General features: G+C 36.8%; 1 protein-coding gene and 1 pseudogene across 1 annotated transcript in view; one reads left to right on the top strand and one right to left on the bottom strand.

The window, feature by feature from the left end:
- RSF1 (remodeling and spacing factor 1) overlaps positions 1 to 27,196 on the bottom strand; it is a 165,430-nt gene that overhangs the window by 99,770 nt on the left and 38,464 nt on the right. The window contains exon 2 of the mRNA XM_021704606.1: positions 18,340 to 18,431. Coding sequence (XP_021560281.1) covers positions 18,340 to 18,431 — 92 coding nt within the window. The remainder of the gene's footprint in view (positions 1 to 18,339; positions 18,432 to 27,196) is intronic.
- Positions 4,342 to 4,547, top strand: LOC110593348 (annotated as a pseudogene).

Below are 27,196 nucleotides of genomic sequence, written 5' to 3' on the forward strand. Positions count from 1 at the left end.
CTAAGGGAGTTTAAACATACATTCCAAAATAAAATAAATTGTTTATTTACTTGAGAAATGCAAGCAAATTACTGGTGAAACTGACAATTTGCATTTCCATAAATTTTGCTTTTCAAAGTGCTTTCACAACTATCATTACTACCTGATAATCCCCAAAACTGGGACTTGGGGCTTTCTTCTTTCTCAATATTCTTTCATGTTTGTTTGCTTGTTTTTGTTTTGTTTTTTTAATTTAGGTAATATCGACACCCCACATGGTGCTCGAACTCCTGACCCCAATATTATTTTATGTTCTAATTGGAAATTAGTCACAGAAATACTAAATTAATTTATCCAGGATCAAAAATTTAACAGCAAAGCTAGAACTCTTGATTTTTTTTAAAAAAAGATTTTATCTATTTATTTTAAAGAGGGAGAGAGAGTGTGTGTGTGCATGGGGGCGAGGGGGTGGGTAGAGGGAGAAGAGAAGCCCAAGCAGACTCCACACTGAGCACGGTGCCCCATGCCAGGCTCGATCCCAGGACCCTGAGATCACAACCTGAGCTGAAACCAAGAGTCAGATGCCAAATCAACAGTGCCACCTAGGTGCTCCTAGAACCCCTGATTCTTAATCCAACACTTTTTAGCCTCAATCAAGAAGTTACTACAATTAGAGTCCACAATAATTTACAAAAACATACTATAATATAATCAAAGCTTTAATGACCCCGGCAAATCCTTATGCAAATGGTAATACCTAACATGCGCACATCATTTAAGGTTCTACAAAACAATATTACTAACAAATTAAGAAATATCTGGAACCCCAGGAAAGATAGATTGTAAGGATGATTCTCATTTCACAAAACAAATGTGCTCCTGGAAAGTTACATGTGAACGCAATTTTAATCAATTCTTATGTTGAAGGAACTATGTAATTTATGAGAGCAGTTGTTTTCAACTCCCCTTCCATTTTTATTGAGCAGCACAACCACTTCCAAGAAGATATTTCATAAGATGTTATAAAATGAACTGTGTCCCCTCAAAATTCGTATGTTGAAGCCCTAACTCCCAATTTGTCTGTATTTGGAGATAAGGCCTTTAAGGAGATAATTAACGTTAAACAAGGTTATAGGAGTGGGGCTCTATAAGACTGGTGTCTTTGAGACCAGGGGCCCCAAGCCCCTTCCCTGCAGTGAACACACAGAGGAAATGCCAGGTGAGGGCACAGTGATGACAAGGACTAGCATAAAAGTAGAAAGAGAGCACTCACCAAATTTGCCAACACCTTAATCTTGGAATTCTAGCCTGAAGAACTGTGAGAAAATATATTTCTGTTGTTTAAGCCACATAGGCTGTGGTATTTTGTTATGGTAGTCCCAGCAGACCAATAATACGTGAGGGTTTCAGAAGCATTTCTGGGGAAACCTTAGGGCTTCATGAAAAACAATTTGAAAACCGCTGTGCTAAAGAAATTTCTTATACTGCAAATAACCACAATCTAATTAATGTTTTATGTGCATTTAACACATAATTCTCAAAGCAAACTAAGATTAAAAGCATCTGTATATTTGTTCCATAATCACAAAGCGTAACTTATTTGTATACTGAAACTAAATTTTAAATGTCAAATCATGGGGTGCTTGCGGGGCTCAGTCAGTTTAGCAGCCAACTCTTGGATTCGGCTCAGGTCATGACCTCGGGGTCACGGGATGGAGCCCGCATTGGGCTCTATGCAGGGTCTGCTGAAGATTCTCTCCCTCTTCCTCTCCCTCCGCCCTGCTCCTCCCCCCAGCTCATTCGTACACGTATGCGTGCTCTCTCTCTAGAATAAATAAAATCTTTAAATGTCAAATCATAGCAACTATGATAAAAATCCAAGTCAATAAATCAATGGTTAAAACAAATTAATGTAATTGATGATCAGTAAGACACTGATGTTTGTCATACAGTCTATAAAAGCTAATTGCATAGGGTTGCGAAGTAAAACTAATTGGCTTTTAGTTTTATGCAACATGAAAAAGTGTTTTACAAATTAAAAGACTATATATATGTTCACTATTATAATTGAAATCTGGCATATTTGCTAGAAAATAATGATAAAATGGGGACAGATTTTAAATTTCATGAAAAGTTCTACCCAAATTAAGTTAGCAAATATATGAAAGGAAATAATGAACCACAAAAGCATTAATTCTGAGTGGTAGGGATATGGACATTATAATATTCTTGTTTTTTATCTATGCACTTTACATTTTTTTAAATATTAAAAATAAAAAGATGCTGTGGGAAACTTTTTTCCCAACCTCATTTCCTTAGAAATACCACAAGGTCCTCCAAATTGAGGAAATCCCAGAGCCATGTCTGATTCTCAAGTAACTATAACTCAGTCCAAGGAGGCATATGAAACATAATTTTAAGCAGTGTAGTATCAGTCAACCTTAGCCTTTCTAACCTAGACCTTTGAACCACCTAAATTAGGATCAATGGGATTCTTCAGAATAAATATTTTTAAATTCTGCTGGCATCAAAGAAAACTTAAAGTATATATGAAATTACTCTTAGAAGAATCTAAAATAATAGGCACTGAAAACTGATATCTGATAAAAATGCATTTTTGAACATGTTTGGCACCTACCATTAGTATTAGATGGCAAAACACTGAAAAACATGCATACCTCTTGAACCTCACAGAATGTGAATCTTAGTGCAGGGGTGAATGGAATGGAAGCAAGGGGGGTACATGCAAGAAGATAAATGGACAATTACAAAACAAACAGTGTATACTATTTCACATACTCTAGCCAGGTACTATATGGCCCACAAAGAAATGACATATGGAGGATAACCACAAAATGCTAAGGAAACACTGAGTAAGACTCATACATACACAGGGCTTTCTGTAAGGTAAATGTTCACTCATTCATCCATTTACTGACTTAACAAATACTTACTAAGCAACAGTTAAGTGCGAGGCACTAGTTTAGATATTAAAAATGTAATAGAAAATGATAAAATTCTTGCCCTCACAGAGTTTTAATTCTACTGGAGAAAGACTTAAAAACGTAAAACTGATGATTTTAGAGAGTAATTAACTACCAGGAAGGAAATAAAACAAGGTGATATATTAAGACAGTGGTAGAACACTGAAGGGCAAAGCCTACTTCAAATAGTCATACAAAGGACCAAAGAGCCAGAAATAGCATGACCATTCTGGAAACCAAAAATAGTCTGTAAGGCAAAATATAGTACATACTGATGAGATCAATATAGAGAATAGCAAAAAAAGAACCCAGAGGAGAAAGTGGGGCCATCACATCAAGAACTCTATTGCTATGTTAAGAAATTATTTTCTATTCAGAAGACAACAAGGACTCCTACATTAAGGAATTAAAGCAAAGGAGAAAGATCACTCTGATTTTCACTTTATCACTGTAATTGTGATAAGTGGACTAGACACAGGGAAACCAGCCTGGAGTTTCCTATAATAATCCAAGTAAGAGAAAATGGCATCAACTAGGGCAGAGACAGCAAGGGTTACATAGACTGAACTGAAAAAGATCAAGAAGGCTAAATCAGGATGGGGTAACCAGGTGATGGGCATTGGAGAGGACATGTGTTGTAATGAGCACTGGGTATTACATAAGAGTGATGAATCAGAGACCTGTACCCCTGAAACAAACACATTGTTAATTAATTGAATTTAAATAAAAAAAAATTAGGGGCCCCTGGTGGCTCAGATGGTTAAGCGCCTGCCTTCGGCTCAGGTCATGATCTCAGGTTCCTGGGATCGAGCCCCGCGTCAGGCTCCCTGCTCAGCGGGAAGCCTGCTTCTCCCTCTCCCTCTACTGCTCCCCCTGCTTGTACTCTCTCACGCTCTCTGTCAAATAAATAAATAAAATCTTAAAAAAAAAAATTTTTTTTAAAAAAAAGAAGGCTAAATCAATCAGGACTTGGTAATATTTTAAACGTGAAGGACAAAAACAAACAAACAAACAAAAAAAAACCACCCAGAATGACCATCAGGTTTGTTTAAATGACTGAAAAGTTGATTAACACATATTTATATTACCTTTAGAGATAAGAAAATGTTACAAAAATCATAAGGAAGTGAAGATACACTTACAGTACTATATTGTATTTATTTTAAAAATTCTGCATGTAAGTGGACAGGTGTACAAACCCACATTTTAAGGGTCAACTATATTACAAATTTAACACCAAATCTACCCAAGTTCTGGTTTTCTATTACTAACTTGAATACATTGCTAAGAATAAGTATTTCTCTTTGGGTCTTAATATCTTCATCTGTTGCCCTTCTGACTTCCTGACTTGGGCTCCTGCTGGCCACTGTCTGAAGTCATGTCTGTGCTGACGCCCCTGCTGCTGAGAGGCCTGACAGGCCTAAACCGGCAGCTCCTGGTGCTGTGGGCCCAGATGGATTCCAAACCACCACGGGAGCAGCTGGGGGCCATGGATGTCACCACTGGGCTCACCTCCTGCTTCCTTTCTTCTTGTCATCAGGCTGGGTCCTGTCACATCTGGAGACCTACAAGAAGCGGGAGTGAAAGGGGCTGTGCTGTCCCTTACCCTGTGATCTGACCACCCCTGGCCTGTCCTGATCATGTCTGCTACACTCCTGGCCGGCCTTCCCTGGATCATGTCTTTCAATTACAGTGACCTCTTCTGCAATCATGACCTCTCCATTTCTCCTCTGTGACATCCTGGGACCAAATATATTGGCCCTGCTCAGTAAGGGCCCCCTTGTAACAATATAGTCTAGTTAAACCTTGAAAAAAATATATCTTTATCTGTTAAATCAAGAGCTCTGAAAGTAAGAAGTCAGGATTTAGTTTGGAAAATGAGGAGTCAAGGATGATACTTAGATTTCTGGTTTGGGTAAGCAGATGGGGGTGTTGGTGCTATTTAACCAAAGGTATTAGTCAGGGTAGTCTAGGTTATCCTGCAGTAAAAATAACCATAAATCTCAACCATTCACAACAGTGGTTGGCAAACTATGGCCCATAGACTGAATGCTTGTTTTTGTAAACGAAGTTTTATTATAATACAGCCATATCCATTCATTTAGGAATTGTCTGTAGCTTTGATGGAGACTATAAAGAACAAAAGTCTAAAATATCTAGTATCTGACCCTTTAAGAAATACTGTGCTGATCCCTCAGTTACAGCAACAAAAGTTTATTTCTGGCCTACACTATATGTTGATGACAGGTTAGCAGTGGCTTTGTAACCTATCATTTTCACCCCAAAATGGGCAGCAAACACTTAAAAAAAAATTCTGCATACAAATCATCATAGCAAAGGGAATAGAGAACATGGAGAATATCTACTGCTCTTAAAGCTTCTGCTGGGGGGGTTGGGGGAAAGAAGCTTCTGCTCAAAAGTGTAACATTATCACTTTTCCTTGCATTTCATGGGAATAAAAACAAGTTACATGTCCATGCCTGAATTCACTAGCAGGGGGATATATACTCTTCCCAAAGGGAGGAAAACCAAATCTTGTTTAGTTGTCCCAAACAAATCTGCTCCCTCTGACCCATTTTCCAGAGTTTTTGACGCTAAGGAAGGGTTGATATTCTCTAACTTACTTTACAAATAGGTATGATTATGTGACTGTGCTCTTCCTAAAAGAACAACAGAAGTGAAGTATGCAAATTCTGCCTCACTTCTTAAAAGAAAATTGTTTGGGGGCGCTGGGTGGCTCAGTCATTAAGCGTCTGCCTTCGGCTCAGGTCATGATCCCAGGGTCCTGGGATCGAGCCCCGCATCGGGCTCCCTGCTAGGCGGGAAGTCTGCTTCTCCCTCTCCCACTTCCCCTGCTTGTGTTCCCTCTCTCGCTGTGTCTCTCTGTCAAATAAATAAATAAAATCTTTAAAAAAGAAAATTGTTTGCCCTATACTTTCTTTCCCCTTCCTGCAGCTTGAAGCACATTCTACAACAAAGAAAAGTAAAATACCCTATGGTGGAACAATAAAATGTGAAGAATCTGGATCTCTGAATAACCTCATTAAACACAGTTGTTCCAGGGGTAGTAAAGTCAGATTGTTTAATAGAGACAAATAAATTTATTGCCTATTTAACCAATTATATTTTGGAGTCTCTTTCTTACAGCAGTTTAGTCTCTACCTAATGTTGATTCATTAGCATTTTTTTCAAAGCAGATGTTCAATATGTAGTTGAGTATACTTAGCCTTTGAACTAAGATTCAGGATGAAAATATAAGTCATTAAAACATGGGGTTTTAAAGTCATGGGAATAGACAAGAATACCCAATGAGAATATATAAAATGATACTAGAGGAAGGTCTAGAACAGACCTCTATAGTATAAAAACTTTCAAGAGCTTAGACAAAAAGAAAGATCTGGGAAAGGAGACTAATAGGGGTAAAAAGGAAAATCAGGAAACTACTGTAGGAAAGCAGCTAAAAGAAAAGAGTGTCACGAAGAAAGATCAGAGAAATTAAAAAGATGTGGAATAAAAAGTATCACCTTTTATGGATTTACTTCCCATCATTGCCCTCCACCCCCAGCTTTGGTTATGAGCCAAATCCAGTAACTTTATGCTAACAAAGAGAATATGGCAAAAGTGATAGTACGCTGTGGCTAAGATTTGGTTACAAAAAGATCATGACTTTTGTCTTCGGCCCTCTCTCTCACCCACTGGCTCTGGTGCAATGTGGTAAGCAGTCCCCATGGAGAAGCAATGCCCTATGTAACTGCCAATGCTCTGAGGTGCCCTGTGGACAAACCATACAAGAAACTGAATACTGTCAACAGCCATGTTATTGAAATCAGAAGGGATTCTCCCCCAGTTCTGCCTTCACATGAGACTGCATGCCAGGCTACCAGCTTGACTGCAGCCTAATGAGAAACTCTAAGCCAGAGGTATCCCGGTAGGTCCCATTCAAATTCCTAACACAGAGAAATTGCAAGAGAATAAATGTTTGATGTTCATGTTTTGTTTTTTAATTTTTATTTATTTATTTATTTATTTATTTATTTATTTATTTATTTATCTATCTATCTATCTATCTATCTATCTATCAGAGAGAGAGCGCGAATACACACAAGCAGGAGGAGCAGCAGGCAAGGGAGAAGCAGGCTCCCCACTGAGCAAGGAGCCCCATGTGGAGCTCAATCCCAGGACCCTGCAATCATGACCTGACTGACTTATTTCACTTAGCATTATAAGTTCTAGCTCCATCCATGTTGTTGCAAATGGCTAGATTTCATTCTTTTTTATGACTAAATAATATTCCATTGTGCACACGCATGCACGCACACACACACACCACCTTTTTATCCATTTACCTATCAGTGGGCACTTGGGCTGCTTCTGTATCTTGGCTATTGTAAATAAAGCGGCTATAAACACAGGGGTGCGTGTATCCCTTTTAATTAGTGTTTTTGGATTCTTTGGGTAAATACCCAGGAGAACGGTTGCTGGATCATACAGTAGTTTTATTTTTAACTTTGTAAGGAAGCTTTTCGACAGTGGCTGCACCAGTTTGCTTCCCACCAACAGTGCAAGAGGGTTCTTTTTTCTTCACATCCTCACCAATGCCTGTTGTTTCTTGTGGTGTTGATTTTAGCCATTCTGACAGGTGTGAGGTGTTATTTCACTGAAATTTTGGTTTGCATTTCCCTGATAATAAGTGATGATTAACATCCTTTCATGTGTCTGTTGGTCATCTGTATTTCTTCTTTGGAGAAATGTCTGTTCATGTCTACTGCCCATTTTTAATTGGGTTATTTATTTTTGCATGTTCAGTTTTTTTAAGTTCCTTATATATTTTGGATACTAACCCTTTATCAGATATGTCATTTGCAAACATCATCGCCCATTCCACAGGTTGTCTTTCAGTTTTATCCACTGTGTCCTTTGCTGTTTGGATGCTTTTATTTTATTAAGTCCCAACAGTTTATTTTTGCTTGTTTCCCTTGCCTCAGGAGACGTATCTAGAAAAAAAGTTGCTTTGGCCCATGTCAAAGAGGTTACTATGGTTTCAGGTCTCACAGTTAGTTATTTAATCCATTTTTAATTTATGTGTCTGGTGTAAGAAAGTGATCCAATTTCTGTCCAGTTTTCCCAACACCATTTGTTGAAAAGACTGTCTTTTTCCCCACTGCACATTCTTTCCTACTTTGTCAAAGATTAACTAACCATATAGTTACGGGTTCATTTCTGGGTTTTCTATTCTGTTTCATTGATCTATGTGTCTATTTCAGTGCTAGTACCATACTGTTTTGATTACTACCGCTTTGCAATATAACTTGAAATCAGGAATTGAGATGCCTCCAGCTTTGCTTTTCTTTTTCAAGATTGCTTTGGTTAGTCAGGATCTTTTGTGGTTTCATACACATTTCAGACCTGTTTATTCTAGTTCTGTGAAAAATGCTGTTGGTATTTTGGTATGGATTACATTAAAGGTGTAGATTGCTTTGGGTAGTTTATAGACATTTTAACAATATCTGTCCTTCTAATCCATGAGCATGGGATGTCTTTCCATTTCTTTGTGTCATCTTCAATCTCTTTCATCAGTGTTTTATAGTTTTCAGAGTAAAGGTCTTTTACCTCTTTGGTTAGGTTTATTCCTAGGTGTATTATTATTTTTGGTGCAATTGTAAATGGGATTGTTTTTTAACTTCTCTTTCTACTGCTTCATTATTGGTGTATAGAATCACAACAGATTTTTCTGTACACTGATTTTGTATCCTGAAAATGTATGGAATTCGTTTATCAGTTCTAGCAGTTTCTTGGTGCAGGTTTTCAGGTTTTCTAGATATAGTACCATGTCATCTGCAAATAATGAAAGTTTGACTTCTTCCTTAACCAATCTGGATGCCTTTTATTTCTTTTTGTTGTCTGATTGCTGTGGCTAGGACTTCCAGTAGTATGTTGAATAAAAGTGGTGAGAGGGGAAATCCTTGCCCTGTTCCTGACCTTAGGGGAAAAGCTCTCAGTTCTTCCCCACTGAGGATGATGTTAGCTGTGGGTTTTTCATATATGGCCTTTATTATGTTGAGGTATGTTCCCTCTAAAATTCTGTTGAGGGTTTTTATAATGAATAGATATTGTATTTCTCAAATGCTTTTTCTGTGTCTATTGAAATGATAATATGGTTTTTATCCTTTCTCTTATTGATGTAATGTATCATGTTGATTGATTTGCAAATACTGAACCACCCTTGCAACCCAGGAATAAATCCCACTAGATCACGGTGAATGGTTTTTTTAAATGTATTGCTGGATTCGGTTTGCTAGTATTTTATTGAGGATTTTTGCATCTATGTTCATCAGGGATATTGGCCGGTAGTTCTCTTTTGTAGTGGTGTCTTTATCTGGTTTTGGTATCAGGATAATGCTGGCCTCATAGAATGAATTTGGAAGTTTTCCTTCCTTTTCTATTTTTTGGAATAGTTTGAGAAGAATAGGTATTAACTCTTCCTGAAATGTTTGGTAAAATTCGCCTGTGAAGCCATCTGGTCCTGGACTTTTGTTTGTTGGGAGGTTTTGGATTACTAATTCCATTTCTTTTTTTCTTTTTTTTATTATGTTAATCACCATACATTACATCATTAGTTTTTGATGTAGTGTTCCATGATTCATTGTTTGCATATAACACCCAGTGCTCCATGCAGAACGTGCCCTCTTTAATACCCATCACCAGGCTAACCCATCCCCCACCCCCCTCCCCTCTAGAACCCTCAGTTTGTTTTTCAGAGTCCATAGTCTCTCATGGTTCGTCTCCCCCTCCAATTTCCCCCCCTTCATTCTTCCCCTCCTGCTATCTTCTTCTTCTTTTTTTCACTGCTGATAACTGGTCTGTTCAAATCTTTTTCTTCCTATTTCAGTTTGGGTAGTTTGTATGTTTCTAGGAACTTAGCCATTTCTCCTAGGTTGTTCAATTTGTTGGCATAGAGTTTTTTCATAATATTCTTTTATAATTGTTTGTAAATTTGCGGTGTTGACTGTTATTTCTCCTCTCTCCTTTATGATTTTGAGTCCTTTCTCTTTTATTTCTTGGTAAGTCTGGCTAGAGGTTTATCAATCATTGATTTTTTTCAAAGAACCATCTCCTGGTTTCATTAATCTGTTCTTTTGGTTTTTGTTTTAGTTTATCATTTATTTCTGCTCTAATCTTTATTATTTCCTTCCTTCTACTGGTTTTAGGTTTCATTTGTTGTTCTTTTTTATAGCTCTCTTAAGTGTAAGGTTAGGTTGTTTGAGCTTTTTGTCGTCTTTTTTTTTTTTAATAAAGATTTTATTTATTTATTTGACAGAGAGAGACACACAGCGAGAGCGGGAACACAAGCAGGGGGAGTGGGAGAGGGAGAAGCAGGCTTCCCATGGAGCAGAGAGCCTGATGTGGGGCTCGATCCCAGGACCCTGGGATCATGACCTGAGCCAAAGGCAGATGCTTAACAACTGAGCCACCCAGGCCATCCAAGTTTTTTGTTGCTTCTTAACATATACTGCTACTATAAACTTTCTGCTTAGAACCGCTTTTGCTGCAACTACAGGTTTTGGACCATTATGTTTCCATTTTCATTTGTTCCAATGTACTTTTATTTCTTCTTTTATTTCCTGGTTGACCCATTCATTGTGTAGCATGTTATTTAACCTCCATGTATTTGTGATCTTTCTAGATTTTTTCTCCTGGTTGATTTCCAGTGTCACAGCACTGTGGACAGAGAAGATGCATGGTATGACTTCAATCTTCTTCAATTTGTTGAGACTGATTTTATGACACCAATATGTATCTATTCTGAAGAACATTCTGCGCACACTTGAAAAGAACATGTATTCTGCTGTTTTAGGATAGAATGTTCTGAATGTATCTGTTAAGTCCATCTGCTCCAGTGTGTCATTCAAAGCCACTGTTTCCCTGTTGATGTTCTGATTGGATGACCTGTCAATTGATGTAAGTGGGGTATTAAAGTCTCCTAGTATCCACTGTATTACTATTGATTAGTTCCTTAGGTCTGTTAACTTTTTATGTATTTGGGCGCTCCTATATGGGGTATATTTACATAAATATTTACAATTATATCTTCTTGTTGGATTGTCCCCCTTTATTTACATCAAGTCCTTCTTTATGTCTTGTTACAGTCTTTGTTTTACACTTTGTTTTGTCTGATATGAATATTGCTACTCAGGCGTTCTTTTGACATCCATTTGCATGATAGAGGTTTCTTCATTCCCTCACTTTCAATCTACAAGTGTCTTTTGGTGTAAAATGAGTCTCTTGTAGGCAGCATATAGATGGGTCTTGTTTTTTTTAATCCATCCTGTCACCTTATGTCTTTTCACTGGACTATTTAATTCATTTACATTAGATGCAATTAGTGATAGATATTTATTGCCATTTTATTACCTTTTTTGTGGTTGTTTCTGAAGATTTTCTCTGATCCTTTCTTGTCTTTCACATTTTGCTGATTTTCTTTATTGATATACTTGGTTTTCTTTTTCTTCATTCTTTGTAGGTTTACTAGGGCTTTCCAATATACGGTTACCATTAGGTCTTCTCGACAACCTCTTGTGCATATAGCAGCCTACATTAAGTTGATGGTCATTTAATTTTGAACCCACTTTTTTCTTCTCTCTTCCCTAGATTTTAGGGGTATGTTACTAATTTTTTTTTTTTTTTAAGTAGGCTCCATGCCCAGCATGGAGCCCAAGGTGGGTCTTGAACTCATGACCCTGAGGATCAAGACCTGGGCTGAGATCAAGAGTAGGATGCACTTATACCACTCGTGTAGGTGATGTTACTATATTTTAAAATTTTTTTGTGAATATCTTGACTTATTTTTTTTTTACAGAAATATTCATTTTTCCCTGCTTTTGTGTTTCCTACCTTTATACTATATCCCCTTTCCATTCAAAGAGTCCCCTTTAATATTTCTCGCAGGGCTGGTTTAGTGGTCATGAACTCCTTTACTTTTTTTTTTTTTTAAAGATTTTATTTATCTTTGAGAGAGAGAGAAAGCACGTATGGGGGGGGGGGGGGGGAGGGACAGAGGGAGAAACAGACTCTCCACTGAGCAGGGAGCCCGACGAGGGACTCAATCCCAGGACCTCGGGATCATGACCGGAGCCAAAGGCATACACTTAACTGAATGAGCCACCCAGGTGCCCGTGAACTCCTTTATTTTTTGTTTATCTGAGAAACTCTTCATTTCTCCTTCTATTGTGAATGATAGCCTTGCTGGATAGAGTATTCTTGGATGCAGATTTTTCTAATTCAACACTTTGAATGAATATATAATGCCACTCCCTTCTGACTTGCAAAGATTCTGCTGAAAAATCTCCTGCTAGCCTTACGGGTTTTCCCTTGTAAGTTACTGAATTCTTTTGTCTTGCTGCTTTTAAGATTTTATACTTAGCAAATTTATTTATTTATTTTTAAAAGATTTTATTTATTTGACAGAGAGAGACACAGCGAGAGAGGGAACACAAGCAGGGGGAGTGGGAGAGGGAGAAGCAGGCTCTCTGCTGAGCAGGGAGCCTGATGCAGGGCTTGATCCCAGGACTCTGGGATCACAACCCAAGCCGAAAGCTGATGCTTAACGACTGAGCTACTCAGGCGCCCCTATACTTGGCAAATTTAATTACAGTATGTCTTGGTTTGGGTCTGCTTTTGTTGATTTTGATGGAATTCTCTGTGCCTCCTGGATCTGGATGTCTGTTTCCTTCCCCAAATTAGGGAAGTTTTCAGCTATCATTTCTTCAGATCAATTTTCTGCCTCTTTTCTCTTCTTTTTCTGGGATTACTATAATATGAATGTTATTATATTTGATGAGTCACTGAGTTTCCTAAGTCTATTCTTGTTTTATGTAATTCTTTTTTTCCTCTCTTTTGTTCAGTTTGATTACTTTCCATTACTTTGTCTTCTAGGTCGCTAATTTCTTCCTCTTCTCTTCCATCCTGCTATGCATTCCATCAAGTGTGTTTCTGAACTCATTTTTTAAGCCCTTTATCTCTTCTATGTTGTTTCTTATCTCTATGTTAAGAGTCTCACTCATGTCTTCCACTCTTTTCTCAAGTCCAGTGAGCCTCTTTGTGATCATTGCTTTAAATTCTCTATTAGGCATGTTACTTATATCTGTTTTGCTTATATCTCTGGCCATGCCTTGTCCTGTTCTTTCATTTGGGATCTCATTTTGTCTGCCTCTCTGTGTCTGTTTCTGATGTTAAGAAAGTATGCTAAGTCTTCTGCTCTTCAGAGTAGTGACTTTACAAAGAGGAGGTACTGGAGTAACCTGCAGTGTAATGTCCCCTATTCACCAGAAACTGGCACTTCAGGAGAGTATCTTATGTGTGTTGCTTACTTACTGATATCATTTTGATAACTAATAATGCTGAGCATATTTTAATATGTTAATTGGATATTATGGTATTCCATTTTGTTAAGCGCTTTATCAAATTTTGATTTCCAACAAAAGCAGGACTTGAGATGAGATCAAACAGTTCATTTGGAAAGTGATCCAAGGAAGGCCTCAAAGAGCAGACATACAAATCCAAACAATCATAGAACTTGTTTCATATTGGTGACCAGCCACAGTATCAATCTGGAGTACTCTGCTTCTTTCTTTCATGTTTCTTTGTCCTCTTTGTACTAGGGACAGTTTCAGACTTCACCCAGAAAACTTCAACCAATGGACATCAGGGAGAACACAGTTTGCGATGTCTAAGCATTAGGGACAGCTCAGAGAACGGCAGACTTTATATTCGTTGTTTTCACCAGCTAGGTTCTGAAGCCATGTGTCATGAAAGCAATACATAACTAATACAAAGTGGAAAAGGGAGGATGGGTGAAAGCTAAAGAGAAATAAAAAATTAAGGAAGAGTTTATTGTTCTTTAATAAAATAGTAGAGACTTTAGCATTCAAAAAGGATAAGGTAAAAATATCTATCTGTACTTAGGTGTGTGTTGTACATAAACTTTATTTATAGGGCAGCAAAAGTCTTAAAAATCAGAAAAAAAGGAAAATCAGAAAAGACAGTAGATATAAGTATGAAATTAGCAAACCTCACTAAATACCTAAGTAGAAAAATCATTTTTTAATACTGAAGGACCTTTTCTACATCCATACACACACATATACATCCACACACACACACGTTAAGTGAGGCCATAAAAACAAATGTCAACAAAATTAATGATCAAAAATCATACAAAGTATGTTCTACATAATGGAATGAAATTAGAAACCAGTAACAGGAAAAGGAATTGGCAAAATTTACATGTATGTGGAAATTAAACAACATACAACCAAATAATAGGTCAAAGAAGAAATCACTAGAGAAACGGGAAAATAGTTTGAGATGAAAGAAAATTAAATGTAACATACCAATTTATGGAATGAAGCTAAAGCAGGGAGTAAAGATGGAATATAATAGCTGAAAATGTCTATGTTAAAAAGAAGAGGAAGATCTCAAATCAATAACCTAAACTTCCACCTTAATACCAGAAAAGAGCAAACTAAACCCAGTGGAAATTAAAGGAAAGAATAAAATAGAAAAACAATAGGGAAATTCAATAAAACCATAAAGTGACTTTTAAAAGATCAACAAAATTGATAAACCTATAGCTATGCTGACCAAGAAAAAAAAGAACATGCAAAATTAGTAAAATAAGGAAAGAGGGGATATTACTACTACCTATACATAAATAAGATTACAAATGAATACTATGAACAATTGAATGCCAATAAGCTAGATAAGCTAAATAAAATGAACAATTTCCTAGAGAGACACAAGCTATTGAAATTGATTCAAGAAGAAATACAAATCTGAACTTACAGAAGAAACCAAGTAAACAAACAAAAACAAAACTTCCAACAAAGAAAAGCCCAAACCCAGATGGTTTTACTGCTAGATTCTAATAAATGTTTAAAGAATTAACATTAATACTTCATGAACACTTACCAAAAAAAAAAGAGGAAATAATTCGCAACTAATTCTATGAGGTCATAGACATCTCAAGAAAACACCACATCAGTATCCCTTAAGAATATAGACACAAAAATCCTCAACAGTAAATTAGCAAACCAAATCTAGCAACATATAAAAAGGTTTATGAACCATGATCAAATGGGACTGATTACAGGATTGCAACTGTTTCAACATATGAAAATTAATTAAATTAATACATCATGTTAAAAAGGAAAAAACCACAAGGTTATCTCAATAGATGCAGAAAAAACATGACAAAATCTAATACCCTTCATGATAAAAATACTCAACATACTAGGAAGAGACTTTTCTCAACCTGATAAAGAACATCTGTGACGTATCTAATATCATATTAAATCTTAAGATATTGAAAAGCTTCCCCCTAGGATCAGAAACATGACGTCTGCTCTCATCATTTCTATACAATAGTGTACCAGAAGTTCTAATGAATGCAATTACGCAAGAAAAAGAAATAAAGGGTCTCCAGATTGCAAAGGAGAAAGTAAAACTATCTAGATGTGCAGATGACATAATCTTATATACAGAAGATATTAAAAATCCACAACAAAACTATTTGAGCTAATAATCAAGTCTGGCAAAGTTGCAAGATACAAAAATTAATTGTATTTCTAACATTAGCAATGAATGATATGAAAATGAAATTAAGAAAACAATTACATTTATAACAGCATCAAAACCAAGAAAATACTAAGGAATTGAACAAATTAAGTGTAATACTGGAATCAGTAAACTACAAAATGTTTTTGAAAGGAATTAAAGACCTAAATATTTTGAAAGACATCCTATTTTCATGGATCAGATTTATTTTTGTTAAGAAGCTAATACTCCCCAAATTTATCTATAGATTATACCTAACCCTATCTAAATCATAGCTAGCATTTTTACAGAAATGAACAAGCTGATACTTAAACTCATTAAGAAAATGCACGGGAAACAGAACAGCCAAAACAATATTGAAAAAGAACAATTTCAAAATTTATCACAAAGCTATAGTAATCAAGACAGTATGGTACTGGCATAAATGATGACATATAATGAGACAATAGAGGGGCACCTGGGTGGCTCAGTCAGTTAAGCACCAGCCTTCAGCTTAGGTCATGATCCCACGGTCCTGGAATCAAATCCCGCATGGGGAAACCTGCTTCTTCCTCTCCCTCTGCCATCCCCCCCCCCCAACTTGTACACTCTGGCTTGCTCTGTCAAATAAATAAATAAAATCTTAAAAAAAAAAGACAATAGAACAAAGACTTCAGAAATAAACCCTTATATTAATGGTCAACTGACTTTCTACAAGAATGTCAAGGTAATCAAATATGGGAAAGAATGGTCTTTTCAACAAATGGTAATGCAACAACTGGGTATCCACACGCAAAAGGATCTAGCTGAACCCCTATCTTCTAAAATATACAAAAATTAACTTAAAAGAGACCACAGATCTAAACATAAAAGTCAAACGTACAGAACTGTTAGTATAGATTATAGGATTATATCTTCATGATCTTGGGTTGAGCAATGGTTTCTTAGTTATGACACCAAAGCACTAGCCACAAAGGAAAAAAATATATTGGATTTCATCAAAATTAAAACTTTTGTGCATGAAGAACATTACATAGATAGTAAAAAGACAACACACAAAATGGGAGAAAATGTATGCAAAATCATATACCTGGTAAGGGTCTAGTATGCACAATATATAAAGAGCCCTTTAAACTCAAGAACAAAAAGACAAACAACCAACTAAACAATGTAGGACAGGAGTAGGTATTTTTCCACATTTTTCCAAAGATATACAACAGCCAACAAGCATATGAAAAGAATGCTCACCATCATTTAGTCATAAGGAAAATGCAAATCAAAACCACAATGAGAACACTTTACACTCATTAAGATGGTTAAAATCAATCAATCAATCAATCATAAGTGTTGGTGAGGAAGGATGTGGAAAAGTTGGAACCCTCATAAATCCTTAGTGGTAATGTAAAATGGTGCAGCTCTGGAAAACAGTCTGGCAGTTCCTCAAACAGTTAAACACAGAATTACCATATGACCCAGCAATTCCACTCTAGATATAAGAAATAAATCACATGTCTACCCAAACCTCTATGTTAAGTGTTCATAGCAACACTTTTCATAATAGCCAAAAGATGTAAACAAGCCAAATATCATAAACTGGTAAGTCAATAAATAAAAAGTGGTATATCCATATGATGGAACATTATTCAGGCATAAAATGGAACAAAATACTGGGGCGCCTGGGTGGCTCAGTCAGTTAAGCACTGACTCTTGACCTCAGCTCAGGTCTCAATCTCAGTCGTGAGTTCAAGCCCCACATTGGGCTCCATGCCGGGCGCAGAGCCTACTTAAAAAAAAAAAAAAAAAAAAAAAGGAACAAAGCACGGATTCTTTCTAAATTTCTGACCCAGAGAATCAGTGGGCTGATTAAAATGATTATTGTTTCATGTCACTTAATTCGGAATGGTGTATAATACAGCAAAGATAACTGGAAAAGCACATGTGATTTTTATAGTAAAAACAAGCCAACTCTTGTTCCCTGATGGTTCCTCTTCTCATAGTGCTCTAAAGTCACATATACAACTCCCCACACAAGAAAGCAGATATGAAAATACATGGGTATATAAACATGTATATTTTTTATAACATAAGAAAATTACATCGTTTTCAAAATACCAAAAAATATCACCTAACATTCTGGTATGTTATAGAATTCAAAATACTCCCAAAGATATCATGGAGGTAGGTATATACAACAGCTTAGGCTTCCAAAGGTGTGTAGTTTTCAAAGTTTGGATGCAATTTCAGACAATTTTTCCTGAATGGTCTTGCCTTTAATAGGGTTTATCATACAGCAACATTTTTCTGATTTCCCAGGTTGTTCTCACTGAGAATAGATTTGGCCTTATTGGAAACTTTGAAGCCTCCTATATTTGACTTAAAGGTGTTATAACATTTTACCTTTTAAGTAACAGACAAATTCTGGCTCTGTCTATACATACTATGTGATCTCAAAGAAAAATGACAACTTTCTTTGCCTTATCTATGTCTTACTTGATTCAATCAGGGTGATTCTAAGGATTAAATGAGAGAAGACATGAAAAGTCCTGGGCACACAGTGTTAGGCACAAAAGAAACAGAACACCTCTGAAACCTAACCTTAAGACTCAAGACTATGGCTTAGTAGCTGCAGAAGAGAATCACATACTAATAGTAATTATATGGATTTCTAAGTCTTATTTTGCAATTTTTAGTAGACCATTTTAAAAGTTAACCATATTATGAAACACATCAATTTATGCTAGATAAAGTAATATTTCAGTAACAGAGGTTAATTTTTAATATGTACCTTGATTAAATATTTTTCCCATCTGTCTGCTGTAACAGATTTGCCAATCTTCCTCATCAACTTCAAATGGAGCTCCACCAATTCTTTCGGTACTTAAAAAAAGAAAAAAATACTGTTAGCCAGCAGAATAAAATGTTTATAAACATTTAAGATGATACAAAAAGAACTTTCCCAGGGCACCTGGGTGGCTCAGTCAGTTAAGCGTCCTTTGGCTCAGGTCATGATCCCAGGAATTCTGGGGATTGAGTACCTGCTTCTCCCTCTCCCTGCTGCTCCCCTTGTTTGTGCTCTCTCTCTCTCTCTGCCAAATAAATAAATAAAATCTTTAAAAAAAAAAAAAGAACTTTCCCCAACCCTGAATACTTTTTCAAAATAGATGATGTTGATTTTAGCTATCTCTTAAACCCTGAATCAGAAAAGACTAAACTAGGGCAAGAAATAACTGAAAACCACTCTCTTAAAGATGAGAAGGAATATTCATTCGCATTTTCTTTCAAAGTATTATCAAATAAGAATGAACCTGAGGGGCGCCTGGGTGGTTCAATTGGTTAACTGTCTGCCTTAGACTCGGGTCATGATCCTGGGGTCCTGGGATTGAGCCCCACATTGGGCTCTCTGCTCAGTGCTGGAAGCCTGCTTCTCCCTCTCTCTCTGACCCTCCACCCTGTTCATGCTCTCACTCACTCTCTCTCAAACGAATAAATAAAAAATCTTAAAAAAAAAGAATGAACTTGAATGTAATCTGTGGATTTTTAGAGTGATAATGATGTGTCAATGTAGGTTCATCAATTGTAACAAATGTACTTCTGTGGTGCCAGGGTGTGGATAGTGGGGAGGTTCTATGTGTTGGGGAAGAGGGTACATGTGAACTCTCTGTACTTTGTGCTCTTTATTTCTGTGAATCTAAAACTGCTCTAAAAAATAAAGCCCATAAAAAAAAATACCATCAAGTAAAAGCCTTTAACCATACAAGTAAAATTTCTACTAGTATTTATTTCTCTTAACACATATTTGGAATAATTTACTGATCCTGCAAACCAAGACATAGATCCAATCCACAGAGTTAGGAAAGAATCAGGGAATATAAATCCCAAGTTGATAGATATCTCAGAAATAGGGTCTAATGGTTTTCAAACTATTTCACAAAACTACTCTTTCAATCTATATCTTCTCTGAGTGCTAAAGTCCTTTATAGCATCCCTATGGATCTTCACTTGACAACCTTTAGGACAGAAAACTGACTTATCTTCTGAAGTTCTAGTTATTAGAAAGTTAGCCTTAGATGTGGTCAAAATCTGCCTTCCTACACCTTCCTTCCCTGGTTCTTACTTACTCTCTAGCTTCAAAGACAATACTTTCAATTCCTCTTCTGCTGGAACTTTCAAATATTTGAAGATTGTTTTATCTTCCCTCAGGTTTTCTCTTCTAACTGTAAACAACCAGAGTTCCATACATCCCTTGGGCATGATCTGATTATGTTGTTTAATTATATGAGTTAGACTCGAGGGAAATAAAGGACACACACATATGCCTATCAAATTTAGCATTTCCCAAATACCAAATACCACTAGTAACCTAAGAGAAACTGGAGGTATACTCTCTAAAAAGGTTCTATAATCAAGTACAATAGAAAAATACTGAATCCAAAAAAAAGTTGTTTTGTTGTTGTTGTTTTACTGCAAGACTTCTTGATGTCTTTATTGATTGATCTTATGTGTACTGTGAATATCCAAGAAAAGGATATAATCTGCACATTCCCTAATATATTTTATCATGGAATTTTTGTGTGTGTGAAACATACACTACCTTATCTTAGGATACAATTGCTCTAAAGAACAGGTTGGGAAATGATGGACTAATTTTCAGTCATTCTTTCAGACTCTTCATTCTCCACTAAAGCCAATTTTAACTTGAAATGACCTTGAAGTATAAAAACATTCACCCATTCAACAAATTTCTGTGGGACCACTACTTTAAACAAGAAAAAGTCTCTACCCTTAATGAACCTACTTAAGTGAGTCTTAGGGGGTTAGACAGTGGGTGGGTTGGAGGTGGGGGTCGGGGAGAAGCATAGGAGGAGTGGTTATAGACAAGTAGATAGACTATTATACTAAGTCTAAACCTAAATTTGGGATTGAGGGTGGAGCAGAGAAAAGGGGGTAAAGGACATTACTTAAAGAAGTAACAGCAAATACAAAAGATGAAAAATAAAATGATCATGGAAGTGGAGGCATGGGCACAAAAAAAGGGCATGATAATAAAGATGACGTCCAGGCAAAGAAGTTCACATTTTATTTAAAAGTTTAGGCAAGAGAGTGCTCTCTGCATTTTAGAAAGCAATTGAATTGCAGGAAAACAGACTGCTTTTATTTGCTTGCTTGTTTTAGGAGGTGGGATGCAAGGCAGAGATTAAATGTAAATTCTGCAAAATATCAACCCAGAAAGATGGGAGTAACCTGAACTTAGGGAGAGGTGGTATAGACAGAAGTGGGCAGATCTGAGAAAAGTTTAGGAAACAAATAATACAATTTAGTGATTGATTGGTTGTGCAAAGCTATAGAGAAAGTCAAGAAAACCTTAGGCACTGGCTAGGCAACTGAGTAGATGCCAATGACAACACAGGAAAAAAAAGACCAGGGCTCAGGTGTCCCCTCTACCATTTAATACAAGGTGACTAGGATTCTTCTGGTCAAGTTCTTTAAACACTGAATGTCAAACTCCTCATCTGTAAAGGGCTACATTAACTATCTTACAGTTTTAAAAGTACAAAAACCAACATTACATAAAGCTAAAACATCTTTATTTTTACTTCTGTTGTGATACTTGGGGAACCATGGCCTGTTTCAATTTCTCCTTTTCTGCCTTCCCCAAACACAACAGTCTTGATGATTCTGCCTTCATACATCTCAACTGCTCCCTCTTTCCCCCAATTTCTCCAGGATATCACCGTACTGTCTCACTTCAGAAAAATAGCTGTGATAATCCCTTATAACCAAACCAACCTTCCAAAAATACTGTTTTCGTAACACTTTTCATTCACTGACACCTTTTCTGGCTCCTAAATTCCTATATTAAACTCATCCAGATTCCTTACCGTAGCCTCAGAGTCTTATAATTTCAGTCTCAACCTAACTCTCCAATCCTTCTCTCTCACTTTGACACTGAAATCCTTGATTCAAATCATTCTGGCCTGTTCACATACCCAGACCACTACCTATCTGGGCTTTATTTAAGCCCTCCAGCTTACTGTTTTCTCCCCCTTTGAATCATATTTCTCTTTCAGTGTCTCATCAATAAAAGGCCCAAAGTCTCTGTGATAGCCTTCTAATGATTCTGGCAACATGTTTGTCCTTGGAACACCCAAAGTATTCATACTGCCTGTATCACTCCCTTAGCAGTTCGCTAAAGCTTTACATCAATGTTTTATACATGTCTTCCATATCATACAGATATATAAAATCACAAAAAACATTTTGATAAAATTGGTACTATTTCTAAAAATCTAACAGGACAGAAATAAATATATGCCCAAAAAATGGTTTTCAGCCCACTTGACAAATATAGTCCTTGTTGATTTAGGCATGTAGAGATAAATTATATATTACTTGATTTGCTTATTAGAGCACTGGCTCTTCCACAGAACTAACAGAAATATAAGATGAGCCACGTAATTTCAAATTTTCTAGTAGTTCATTCATAAAAATAAAGAGGCCAAAATTAACTTTAATAATGTATTTTACTTAACACTATATATCCCAACGTTATTTTAATATACAGTGACGATTTAAAATACCAGGTATTTTACATTTTCTTCACTTGATATTTTAATTTATTTTTTAAATTGTGGCATAAATGACATATAGCATTATATTAGTTTCAACTGTGCAACACAGTGATTCAATATTTGTATACATTGTAAAATGATCACCACAATAAGTCTAGTTATCATCTACCGCCTTACATGCCTGTAAAAAATTTCTGTGATAAGAATTTTTAAGATTTACTCTCTTAGCAACTTTCTTCTTTTTTTTTTAAAGATTTTACTCATTTATCTGACAGAGAGAGACACAGCGAGAGAGGGAACACAAGCAGGGGGAGTGGGAGAGGGAGAAGCAGGCTCCCCGCAGAGCAGGGAACCCGATGCGGGACTCGATCCCAGGACCCTGGGATCATGACCTGAGCTGAAGGCAGTCGCTTAACCAACTGAGCCACCCAGGCGCCCTCTTAGCAACTTTCTAACAGGTAATACAGTATTACTAAATGTAATCACCATGATGTACACTATATTCCCATGACTTATTAATTTTATAGCTAGAAATCTGTACCTTTTGACCCCCTTCACTCAATTTACATCTTATTTTTTGTACTAAGTATTCAAAACATACTGTGTATTTTATACTTACAGCACACCTCACTTCCCACTAGCCACATTCAAGTGCTCAAGAGCCACTTATGGTTAGTGGCTACTGTAGTGGATCATACAGAGCTGGTGTATTTAAAACTAAAATTTATAACCCACAATTTGCTAATAATTTACTTATAATTTTTGAGATAATTGACATAACATTATATTACTTTCAGGTATGCAACATAATTCAGTATGTGTATATACTGCATCACCAAATAAGTCTAAGTTAACATCCGATTTGCTTATATTTTTTGTTACAAATAGAACTGACACACTGGGTGTCATACGCAACTGATGGATTGTTGAACACTACATCTAAAACTAATGATGTACTATAGGTTAGCTAATTCAATTTAAATTTAAAAAAAAAATAGAACCGACAAGCTGATGACCTTTATGGACATTAGTAGCTCTTAAAATTTTGTCAATTAATAAGAAACGGGCAAAAACTTCAACAGAAAAATTAACCAACATCATGGTTAAATTGAAAATATTAAAATTCCCATACTCTGTATTCTCTAAACATGCTGTCTATTCAATAGACCATTCTATGATGATGGAAATAGTCTATATCTGCACTTTCCAATATAGTAGCCATCTACATGTGATTTTACAGCACACTTGACACGTGGCTAATAAAACTGAAACACTACACTTCTAATTTTTTTTTTAAAAGATTTTACTTATTTGACAGAGAGCGAGCGAGCACAAGCAGGGGCAATGGCAGGCAAAGGGAGGCAGAGGGAGAGGGAGAAGCAGGCTCCCCGCGGAGCAGGACCCCGGGATCATGACCTGAGCTGAAGGCAGACGCCCAACCGACTGAGCTACCCAGATGCCCCTACACTTTAAATTTTTTAAATTAAATTTAAATATCCACATGTGGCAAGTGGCTAAGACTTTGGACAGTGCAGCTATAAATCATCAATCATATTTTTAAAACACAGGATCATTTTCTAAACCACGGAGTGACAATCTGTAAATTCACTTATTTATCACCTGGAACATTTTCTAAATATCTCACTGCCCAAATATTAGGTAATTATTAACTTCCTTCTATTGATATATCTGTTAGCCAACTTTGTGTCATTCTGATAAATACAGGTTTTGTCACAACTGAACTAAGATCTCTACCTTTCACATGATAGTTTGATATATAACCTTTAACTGACCCATTTCTTTCACAAGGCCTCAGGAGGTGAAAGATTCTGAAGCAGAAGAGGTCAGGGCCCTGTGAATTCATGAAGGCCCTGCCAAGATGATGTAGGCATGAAGCAGCAGAAAGTGGTAGAATCTCAGACCACTCTGATCCAATCACCCAAAGATGTTCTATATTTGGACATTTTTCTAAAGCATCTTCTCAGCACCAAGTCTTAAGAATGACGCTGCTTTTACAGTTCCAGTCTTAGTACTTATAATTCTGCTTTCTTTTTTTTTTTTTTTTAAGATTTTATTTATTTATTTGACAGAGAGAGACACAGTGAGAGCAGGATCACAAGCAGGGAGAGAGGGAGAGGGAGAAACAGGCTTCCCGCGGAGCAGGGAGCCCGATGCGGGGCTCGATCCCAGGACTCTGGGATCATGACCTGAGCCGAAGGCAGACGCTTAACGACTGAGCCACCCAGGCGCCCCTATAATTCTGCTTTCTAAGTGGTCGAAATTTACAGTAGCTCATAATAACTACATGTTAGAATTCTTCTCATTTCTCAATAAAGTCTTTTACTTAAACATCCTCTATTCTTGTAAGCAAAGATACACTTTGTCACAAAAACAGTTGATTTCATATTAGGTCATTGATCAAAGAACACTGGTTTCAGATACAATGATTAAAAGATAATCTTATAATAAACTTATACTTGCTGCCCAGTTTTTCCAAACTCTGTTGAGGGAGCACAGCTTTAGCAATTATGAGACTATTCCCACAGACCACTTGATCCTTGAAATAACTGTTATGTCTTTATATACTTTACCTTCAAATAATTCATTTAATCAATCACTCTAAAATTTTCTGAAAAGCAAACGGCTTGAGACAATGAACTGTAACTCAGGCCACTCTCTGAAAAACAACAGTTCAGAGATGCCAAGTAAGTATAATATAAATCGCTAAACTCAGCTTATTACCATAATGGGAAAAAATAAATCCAAGAAGAGCTGTTATGCAGGCAGACAAACCAAGGGGTATCTGCTACTCTACTTAAGGTTTCTGAGTTTCATTTAGAACCATACTGCTGTTCCCTTATAGGTGGAGAAACCAAACATGGTTCAGATTATTTCAGAACCAAAACTGTGAAAATGTCTCTGCTACAAAGAAAGTAATCAGTGTACTGCAAATATCAGCATGGTTGGATAACCATGCAATTCAGCACTCCTTCCTGAAGGAGAAGGTAGATGTTGCTTTATGGAGAGGAAAGGCCTTTCTCTGGGTAAGATGATGTAAGCCACACTCACATTAGTAAGTTTTTAAAGGGTTTCTTTTTCATTATACTTAAGGAACAGCATCCTGGCAGAGGGAATCTGAGATGCTTGAGGCAATGGCTTCCAGGACCATTTGCCTTCAATTCTAATCAGATGTTATTTCCCTTCTCTCTTTTCTCTCTACTCAATTTAATAACCATAAAGGACGTAAGGGGTATGGAGGGGAGAAGGGAGAGAAAGACCCAAAACAAATTTAAAAAGAAAGAAATAGGGGCACCTGGGCGGCTCAGTTGGTTAAGCATCTGCCTTCAGCTCAGGTCATGATCTCAGGGTCCTGGGATGGAGCCCCATGTGATGCTCCCTGCTCCAGCAGAGAGTGTATTTCTCCCTCTCCCTCTGCTCCTCCCCCCAACTCATGCTCTTTCACTCTCTCAAATAACTAAAAATATAAAAAAAAAAAAAGAAAGAAAAACAGTGATGTGATAGTATTTAAGAGGAGGACTTTTCCTCCAACAAATCCAAACACAGTGAAAAGTTGAAAGACTAGTACACCCTTCACCTAGATGCAGCAGTTGGTAACATTCTAGGGAAACACTTTACATAGGGTAAAACCATCAGGGAAAGGCTCTCTAATAAAGATGAGACCTTAAAGAAGCAGCCAACCAAGCCAAGGAAAAAAAGAATATGCTAGCCTGTAGAGAGGTCCTGAGGCAGCCAAAAGCTACCAGTGTGGCCGGAGAAGTGAACAAGGGTCAAATCTTACAAAGCCTTGGGAGCCACGTAAAGAGTTTGTATTTTATTCTTAGTGTAATGAGAACTCGAGGAAGGAATTTAGGAAAGTTTAATGATCCAGGTTTTTAAAAAGATCATTCTGTGTCTAGGATCTGCTTCAAAATAATCTAGGCGGGGGTGGGGGGGGGAGGTTGGGGGTAGTGTCTGGGTAGGTGGAGTTACAGATGAAACAAAATCATAAAATTGTACTGAAGGGGGTGATGGGTATATGGAAGTTCATTATACAACCTTCTACTTTTATATGTTTCACATTTTTCATAATTTAAAAAGGTAAAGGATATGTGGAGGTCACTTTGGTTGCTCTGTGAGGAATGAATGAGAGGGAAGCAAAGAGAACTAATTAGGAGGCTACAGCCACACTTCAGGCAAGAGGTAATGCTGGCCTGGACTAAGGCTGCAGCAGTAGAGATGCAGAGAAGAGCCTTCAAGGCAAGTTGCAAAATGTAAAAGCTTCTTAACAAGCACCTTCACCAATCTTGATCTCAGGAAGTGACTACAATATATTTGTCTTCCATATGATCCCAATTAATTTGTTCATGTATAAAAGCAGAAACCACAACTTTTTGTTAAATTATACTAAGTTAGGAAAGAAACATATACACACAGACATTTAATAAAGTCAAATCTATTTGTAACATTTCTTATTTCTGATACTCTTCATCATTTCAAATGTTCACATTTCACTTAAGTCTGAACTTAATATTTCAACTAATACTTAAAAGCTATATTATTTGTATATTATGAAAAGCACTAGACAAAGTGAGGCGAAAGAGATACAAACATCAATTTTCTCGCCCATAAATGGAGTTGATCTAAAGTCCTCCAGCTCTAGTATTAAACCCCTATGGCTAGGTACTGAGGCAAGTATTTATTTGCCTAATAATAACACAATAATTATAGGATCTAAGAATTTCTGGACTGAAAGCATGATCTAATTCACACTCTCTGACAGACTAGAAAATTTAGTAACTAAGATGTGATGTGAATTGTCCACCACCAAGCAGAAGCCAACCAAGGGCCCAAACCTTCCAAGCCCAGGGCTCTTTCTAATGTTTCTTTAAGTATCAAACAGAGGAGCAGTTCAGAAGACCTAACATCAATCAAGCCACCCTTTTTGCACAGGTCCATTTCTGGGTTTTGATCTTGGGTGGCTCCTGCCTATGTACATTAGCTATTTCTAAAATGTAATTCAGCTAGTAGATGCTGTGGCAACAGAGAGACTATTTCTACTCCTCCCAATCCATT

Source organism: Neomonachus schauinslandi, chromosome 11 (genome assembly GCF_002201575.2).
Source record: "Neomonachus schauinslandi chromosome 11, ASM220157v2, whole genome shotgun sequence".
In the NCBI taxonomy this organism is placed as follows: domain Eukaryota; kingdom Metazoa; phylum Chordata; class Mammalia; order Carnivora; family Phocidae; genus Neomonachus; species Neomonachus schauinslandi.